The 8,724-nt window shown below is 39.2% G+C and overlaps 1 protein-coding gene across 1 annotated transcript in view; it reads right to left on the bottom strand.

Moving 5' to 3' along the window:
* Window positions 1–740: 740 nt before the first annotated feature.
* Window positions 741–8,724, bottom strand: part of RAD51C (RAD51 paralog C) — a 19,531-nt gene continuing 11,547 nt past the window's right edge. Inside the window, exons 7-9 of the mRNA XM_009324229.1 lie at window positions 7,376–7,436; window positions 4,710–4,770; window positions 741–1,055 (exon numbers count right to left, since the gene is read on the bottom strand). Of these exons, the coding sequence (XP_009322504.1) occupies window positions 954–1,055; window positions 4,710–4,770; window positions 7,376–7,436 (224 nt within the window). The 3' untranslated portion in view covers window positions 741–953. The remainder of the gene's footprint in view (window positions 1,056–4,709; window positions 4,771–7,375; window positions 7,437–8,724) is intronic.

The following is an 8,724-nucleotide window of genomic DNA, read 5'->3' as shown; positions in this document are numbered from 1 at the left end:
TACTATTTTGCACTGCAATACCTTTTTTCTCCTCTAATAATCTTATCGATTTGTTTTCTCTTAATAAAAAAAGGACAAATCCCTGCTGTATTTTCAGTGTATATTCATTCCTTCATTTGGCTTAGATTCTGGAGCTGCTAATATATTGCTGGTGTCTAAGAAGCCTGGGTTTCCCCTTTATTACAGCCACGAACAAAACAGATCTTGATTACAGAATCTTCATTCTGAATGCTTTGGTAAAAGAAGAACATGGAAGCTAAGGGCTATGCAGCAGTTCGGTTCAAGCTTGAGCGATGGTAAAATATTCTTACTTACTAAGATAGGAACACAAAATTACCATGCTGGATTAAATCTTTTGTCCTTCAGATCTAGTCTTTCATCTCTATTGTTACCACTACAAGATAAATGAGAAGTTCAAAACAGTGCTTTGATTGTCCTTGATCAAGGACTTTACAGCAGGTAAGGCCTAATGTCCCAACTTGGCATAGCATTTAGGCATGTATTTATCTTAAAGCATCCATCAGCAGCTCCACTGCCTTCTGCCCCGGTCTGAGGCACGCGAGCAGATTGCTGCATGAAACCTTGTTAAAATTCAGATACACACAAAACCAGATGAGTGATCAAGACCTGTGTCATTAAATGTACTGTATTAGACGCTCGCATTTCATGGTTTTTTTACCCAGAGTAAAAGAAATAGTTGTATTCTCCATCTCCCCAAAAAAAGCTGAAGCCTCGTTATAGAAAACATAGATTTTTATTATAAAAGTAAAATTATGTCACACACAAAGAAGTTTCCTCCGACAGAAATTTGCATATTGCAGTCTTAATGTTAAAATCATGTCCAGAGCCAGAATTTAAGTTAAGAGTCTCTCAGGCCACCTTTGGTTGCATGTTCACTATGCACCTGTTCTCATGCAGCACACGTTTTTTAACATTCAACTTTTGAATCGCTATTACTTTTCCTCTTCTCTCCGTGGCCGTTTGCGAGGGTTCATTTCAGTATCTTCTGCATTCTGAGTGACAGCTGGAGGCTGCACATCTCGGAAGCCATGAGACTGTAACATATAAGCAAAATCACAGGATAACACTTCTATGGATATGAAGTATGAGTAACTAGTTCCCAGAAGATCAGAATAAGGTATGATGCTGTCATTTATTTTAGATGAGCAGCCACAGAACATTTATAGACCAGGCTAAGCTCAGAACTGCAAGCTTTTCAACACACATGCCAACTAATAACTGTCTCTCCTCATTTTATTTTTTAAAGATACTTTATTTTCACCAACCAGGCTATCGTTTTCATTTTACCACTAATAACCCCTATGGCTATGAAGCACTGCTTCTCTGCAAATTAACTTATGTTGCCTATTTAAATAAATTAAAAGCCAAAGCCTTCAGCCCTTATTCAAGCTCCCACAGAAGCAAGGAGATGACTGGATTAATTGCCTCAGTCATTTGCAGAAACAAAACTGTGAATTTCTAAAACCTAGAATCTAGGTATCTACTTAAACTGAAAACATCAATGAGACACTGTAAGAGAACAGCATATCTGAATCAGTCTCCAGACTGCAAAGACCGTCCCAGCACAGTAATTTATGGGACACAATGGGATGAGAACCTTTAACTGCCAAAAACTAAACGTAGAAGTGAAAACTAGATGCTGCTACTCAGGACAGAGCTTGAAGTGATCTATTTGGCTTAGTACCGTTTGTATTTTCTGTTACCTTAGCTCACGATTTAATGATTTTAAAAGATTTTAAAATACGAAAGATCTGGAAAATCAGTTAGTTAACATCTCAGCATCTCTATCTGCATTGATGACATGTTTATGTGAAGCCTGCAACTGTCTGTATTCCCATCTCCAGACAAATGCCGTGCAGGGAGCACTGTTGACAGCTCAGTGAAGACTCTCACTGCAGTGCAGGCTTAGAGAGGAAAAGGGGTTAATCAGAAAAAGAAATTGCTTTGGGGATCCTAAATGCTCAGGTAGAGACAATGTGGGGATGAGAGCGTTTCAGGAAAGCTGACATTTTAGGTTGGTGCAGTGTGAAAAAGCAGGTAGAATTACTATCAGACATGTGACTTTTCTAAAATGCCAGTGTGTCCCACACCAAGATCAATCCAAAACAAAACAAAACCCAATCAAAATGTTTTGCTTAAGTCTCCCATTTCTGTATTACTATTTCTAAATGCTTCACCTCACGCAGCCTGCTATGTTTTTAAAAGAATAAACAGCAAGAGGCACCACAAGGGCAGAATTTGTGCAGTCCCTCTGCTATTATAAGCAACTCAAGTGTTATTCTAAATAGTGTAACGGGGAATCTTCAAGTTTAGTGTTTCACTGCTGCTTGCATCTAATCTCTGCCATTTCCCTTAGGCACAAAGGTGGATCTGTAGCCAAGAATCCACTTAATCCAGCATGCTAGACTCCCAGCGAAAGCATTCCAATGGTTATAAAAGCCAGAACACGATAAAGTAGGCTGCTTAGTATGGATGTTTTCCATTTATTTACAGGCATGTACCTTCTGGGCAGCGCCTCAAAAATAAAAGAATTTTGTGTATATTTGTGAATTCTGTTAGTGGTTTTTAGAAGGCAAGAATGTGGCTAATGGAACCAAGGACGTACAAAGCTCAGATAGTCTACGGTCATTTTGAATTGTTCTTTAACGTCTTCTGGCATCTACAGACTGCATCAAGATTGACAAAGGTAGATGGCTTTATTACTTGAGCAGTATTCTCATTGCTAGTCTGGCAGACCCTCCACAGTTCAGGGAAATACTGACAATTCCTACCCAGAATATAGGTCCTGAGTCTCTATCTTTCACGATGAAATAATCAGGTCACATTACCTGGGAAATTCAGGTGAATCAGATGATCTACTTATTCCCTTGTGCATAAAGCGATTTACATTTCTATACTCTGCATTTAAGAATGAATCCTTATCAGCCTGTGAAAGAAACTCTGTTTCATTTGATAGGTGTTCCACAGCTTTCACACTTGCTCAGAGTGGTGACTGACTTGCCAGCATGCTGGAAAGGACACAGCTGAGAAAGAACTAGAGCTCGGTCACCCAGTTACACACTTCTCCATCGGCTTACAGGCACTGAACAGCCAGTTAGTCAATGGTACCAAAGTATCTAATTTGCGTAAGTCTAAACATCTTTGAGGATTTAGGCTTGAGGCATTTATTATTTTTTTAATTATCTTTTTTTGTACGCTGGTTATACATAGATGTGCTAAATCAGATTTGGAAACATTAAACATATATTTACAGTTTAACTATGAAGATGGGAATGAGAAACGATAACAGCAGACTGTTACCATCAGACCTGAATTTCATGAAAGAAACAGGGATAATACATTTTTTACTCACAGAAACCGTCTGCTGAAGCTCCACAGGATTAAGGTGAAAAAAACACAGGGATAATCTGAAGTTTTAACTAATCTTTGATTAGGATACACTCTCAACTGTATTTCAAGATTGTGTGCATTCACACAGAAGAAGAGAGCATAGCTATTTCATAATGCATATAAAACTGAAAGGAAAAGGCAATTAAACTAAGATAAAATCCATCTGTTTGTCACCTGGAGAGAAAGCGCTGCACACTCACATCACATGATCCAAACAACCTTGGGATGTAGTCCCACTTACCCTTCCAGTCTTTACAGAACTAAGAATATATATATATTAGCAGTATTTCTTCTGTTCAGGTGAATACATTCAGGAGTGAAAAAAAATCTGATTTCTGTTCAATAGCTTGAATATCTCATCTTATGGCAGCATTAAAATCTGCAGGAAATGCTATGGCAACGTGTTTCCATGAGGACACATAGCAAATAGTTATGGCATGTACCTATGTATCTGACATTTGAAGATATAAGAGTCGAGTGGTGGGTTTTCTTTAAACCTAAATACAGCTTAGACAGTATGTATTCTCATTAATATGTATCTAAGCACTCCACGAAAGAAAATAATCACAGGATTTAACTAGGGATGAATAAGGACTCCAGCCATAAGCTGGAAGCTCCTCATATGATAGTGACAGAAGAGGAAAATCTGTATATAGCGGCTGGTCATAGGGTCACCGGTAGGACGGAGCTATGAGAGAGATGAATACAACCTAGGTTGTATCAGGCCATGCACTTAAAGCAGAGATGTGGAAATACGTACAGCACAAAACACTGGTGAGACCTCTGGAATACCATGTATGATTCTGGTCACCTTTGTCCTAAAAAGATAAACTCAACTGGAACAGATGCAGAGAAGAGCCACTAGGGAAACAATAACCTACCTGACAAGGGAAAAAACAGCCTGGCTTGTTCAAGTCTCCCAAAAAGAAGGCTGAGAGAGTGCATGATTGTCCTCTGTAATTGCACTTAGGCCAAAAGTTAACATCGAGGGCAGATAAAATAAGCAGTACTAGCACAAGAACAGATGAGGACAGGCTGCCTGTAAATTTGATCTGGAAATCAAAATGTTTTAACTCTAAGAGGACTAACCTGCTGGGTCATTTTTCTAAAGAGAAAAGGTGCAAAATATTCATAAACCTGGAGACAACCCAGTATTATTGGTTACCTTCAGAAGGCAACTGAAAGGCAACGCTAAGAACGCAAACATCATTCTCAGATTTGTCTACGTGTCTGAAAATTCCTTTACAGCTAACAATTTGCTCCCATCTCTGTATCTCCATCCCAAAAGAAATACTAACTGTAATGTGATACGGTATGGTTGACTCCTTCTGACTCGGTGATTTGTACAACGTTGCCAACCTGGTTAAACAAAAAACAGATAATTATGATTACTGAATATAATAATAAAAATTCCAAGTAACCAAATGACCAGACCCAAGTTTTCCTACAGTCATGGGGTAGGTGACCAGTGGAATTCTTATATATGTATTTTCATATAGGTCATTTAAACTGTGGATGCCAAATTCCCATCCTTACATTGGTCATGTAAGCTCAAATACGGCGTAGACCTACTAAAAAGAGTGAATGATTAATTAGCCTTGTTTCATCACAGTATTTGATCACATTTTTGGAACAATATTAATTATGAATTAATTCCAAATCCCACTTTCTTAAAATGCAAACAAAAAAGGTTTTGAGCACAACTCTTTCCTACTCCATTAAGCAATCATTTGTTCATTGACCTCTCAGAGTTGGGAGATACCCTCAAAAATTCAAATACTTCTAGGGAGGTTTTTTCTAGAGATTTCACAAGCCTGTCAATATAACCTAGTGGATGGAGAATGAGAATAAGATGTTCTATTTCTAAGCCTGACCTTGCCACTGACATACAGCATAACCTTGAGAAAATTGTTTCCCTCTGTATCTCCTCTAACACTTCCTTGATTTTGTGCATTTAGACTCTAAGCAATGCATCTTGATTTGTGCTTATACAGAGCACCTAGCCCAATAGATGCTTGCCTAATATAGATAGAAGATTGCAAAGCAGCTCAAAAGCAAGGGATTTTTCAACTAGTCCTAGGGCTGCTAGTCTGCACCATGCCCACCTCCCCAAAACTTACACTTATGTAAAGCCAATAGAGAAAGTGTTCTGCTCTCTGTATCAAGACACACTGCCAAAGATCCTGTTAATTATTTTGGGTTTTTTTTTTCCTCCCCGAGGTGCCATTCTATTAGAGAGCACGTAATTACAGCCTGAGGAACACTGCCACTTCATATTAGCTACACAGGGAATTCCTCAGAACATTTAAGTGGTGGGTTATACTTTACAAAATAGCCTAAATCTGAAGCTGCAGAAGCCATGCTTTTACAAGCACTCAGCTGGAGCTCTGCTGCATGCTTCTGACTCAACAGGATCTTTCCTCACAGCAATGAGAACCCTTATAATTAAGCTCTGACATTTTCAGTGGTAGAGAGAAAGAAAGAGACAGGTATCATATTTGGCCAAAGCACAATTTAAAAAAAAAAAAAAAAAGCAGCAAATGGATTCTCAGATGGTCATCTTTGTGCCTCAATAACCTAATATAAAAACAAGAACCACGATGGACCATCAGGTATAGGTAGTTCGTGTAAAAATACAACACAATCTAGCTATTTCTGCTTTTTACGGATAGGCAGTTGTAATCGGAATTGCTATGCTTCTGCAGGCCCCGCTCCATATTAGCTGCATATTTAGAACAGTAAATAAAACATGTTTGTCTATCTTTGGCTTGCTTTCTGGAACCTGTTTCTACAACCTTCCTAGCTGTGTTGCAGAAGAAAAAAGCTCTTTGCTTTTGATATATAAAATTAACTTTTGTTCACTCTGCAATCATTATGTTGATGCAACTTCTGTCTTATAAAGGCTGTTAACTAATCAGTGATGTTAATTTAATTCCAAATTAAACAGCCTGCTGTAATTATTCTGCATTGCCTTCAAACTTAGAATTTAAAAAACAAAATGCCACAAGAAAGTGTCACTGCATTTCTCTTTCAAGTTTAACAAGCAAAACTATGCACAACAACATTCCAGTAGCATTTTTGTTCGCTGTTTGCAGAAGATTAGGGAATTGAAGCAAGGCTTCTTAATCTCAAGTTGCTGCATTGTGATACTATATACAAGACAAATTTAACTGACCAGGAAAGAAAAGTGAGCTTGCAATATAGTGAAGGGGGGGGGGGAAAGAACCAGGAAACAGAAAAGATGTCATTGCAACAGACAGAACTTCATACTGTTTTTAGAAGGGACATCCTCATTCCTTTGGGCTTCTAAAATCATACTCCATAGGTCAGCTCTGCATTGGGAGTAAATGCACTCTCTTTCTACCTCTCTGCAGGTCATTGTAACTTGGTATCTGCATAGCTGTCCAGTTTTGCAGAACCATCCTGCTGCATTCAAAAGCAGAAAAGTCCAATGGCTGCCCCTGAGGCTCAGGGGTCCGTAGGCCTATGGTCCGTCCTCCTGAGAATCACCATCTAGGTGGAAAGCCGCCTTCGGCATCTTTGGCTTTGTACTGACTGGGGCCTAAAAGACTGAAGCAAAGAAATTCTACTCCCTGCTTACAGAATGCAGATAGTAAAACAAAAAAAAATTTCTACTTAGCCACCAGATCCTAAATTCTTGTGTCTGAGCAACTGCCATTAGGATGTTATATTTTGATGAGACATGGCATCTTGTCAGAAAGAAAGTACAGCACTGCAGCAAGCTGACCATGGTGAGAAGGGGGAGCATGACAGTTCAGCCCACACTGTCTTAGGCTGAATTAGAAAGCTCTTCTTGAGCCTCAGTAGCCTGGGACATGGCAGACCAAGGCCAGAAGTCAAATTCAAATCCCTGCTTGGCCACTAGGGCCAGTCTGAAAAAGATTCTCAAACGTCACACTTGTCAATATTATTATGTACCTTACTGGCCTACATTTTCACTTACCTCTGACTGTTGTCCCAGTGAAAGATTAAACGCACAGTAGCAGCATGTCCCCAGCTTTCTCCTGCGTGACACAAAAATGACAGGCCATTTTATTTATCTCCTATAACAGCACCATCATCAGTAAACTGTAGTGAAATTAGACCAGTCTTCCAAAAAAACCCCATGATGAAAAAAAAATATACCTTTCTTGCAGTAATGAATCACATCTTCTTCATATGGATTCATAGGATTTCACAACTAGTTTATCAAATATACTGAGACAAGGAATAACCTCTGTACTCACAGTGTGTTTTATGGAAGTATTGCATCAAGCTTTCTATATTTGTAGAAAGATTTCATATATACCTAATAAAGGACAGGTACTAGACAAACCTTGAAAATAGAGGCAGCATGAAGAAAAGATTTTTCTAATTACTACTGAAGAAGCCTAGTGAGTATGTCTAAATCCTACTTCAAAATTGCAATATTCTGTCTCTCAGGCATAATTATAAGCAAACATCACTCCCTTTGGGATGCAAGCTTTGGGAGAAAGTCAATGATTATTAAAGTATTAAGGGCCCCTGAAGCGGTCTTCTGCCTCTGACAGCAAAATGCAAAAGAACACAACCAAAAGCAAGGGGCGGGGGGGGCGTGGTGGAAAGAGAGAAGGAGGTTTGGATTGTTATCCTGTTCCAGGGGAAGCAGTCCTACTGTTTCAGTTCACACCCGACCACAAGCTCGGTCAATTTATAGACAGTTTTATTGGGTGTTTTCCTCTGCTTATCCCAGGAGACAGTCAGTAGTCCAAAGATGGATTGCATTTTAAAGGAGTCATTTTGGTTAAGAGCTGTAAGCCTCTCCTATTCACCTGCCCACAGCCCTGTAACTTCTGAATCACTTGTTGGTCTCCATCATGTCACCAGCCCCACACGCCCCATGTGCTCTGGTATTCATTATAGCACAGGGAAGAAAAAAAAATGATTCAACTGTAATGAAGACCTAGACCCTCTAGGCACCTTGCCAGACCTTGCTCCACTATATCTAAGTTAAGATTAAAGATTTTGGCTATCAGATATGGTTCCGAGTCAGAGATCAAAACACATTTTACAATGGGTACAAATTCCACACCAGAATGTTTCCAACTGTAACGAACATGAGAGAAAAATGCTACTGTAAAATGAGATATTTCTGAGTTAAACTGACTGTAGATTAATATTTGACCTCCTTTCTAAATATATCCAGTAGAAATGTCTAGGAACACCCAGCTTAGCTAACGCTAGTGGGAAAGAAAGCTGTCCCCTTCATAAAGCTCTTGACTTAATACCTTGCAGCATCTGTGCTTCCCCCCCCCCCCCCCCCCCCCCATACTA

Source organism: Pygoscelis adeliae, unplaced genomic scaffold, assembly GCF_000699105.1.
Source record: "Pygoscelis adeliae isolate BGI_AS28 unplaced genomic scaffold, ASM69910v1 Scaffold290, whole genome shotgun sequence".
In the NCBI taxonomy this organism is placed as follows: domain Eukaryota; kingdom Metazoa; phylum Chordata; class Aves; order Sphenisciformes; family Spheniscidae; genus Pygoscelis; species Pygoscelis adeliae.
This window is presented reverse-complemented; position numbering and strand designations above follow the sequence as displayed.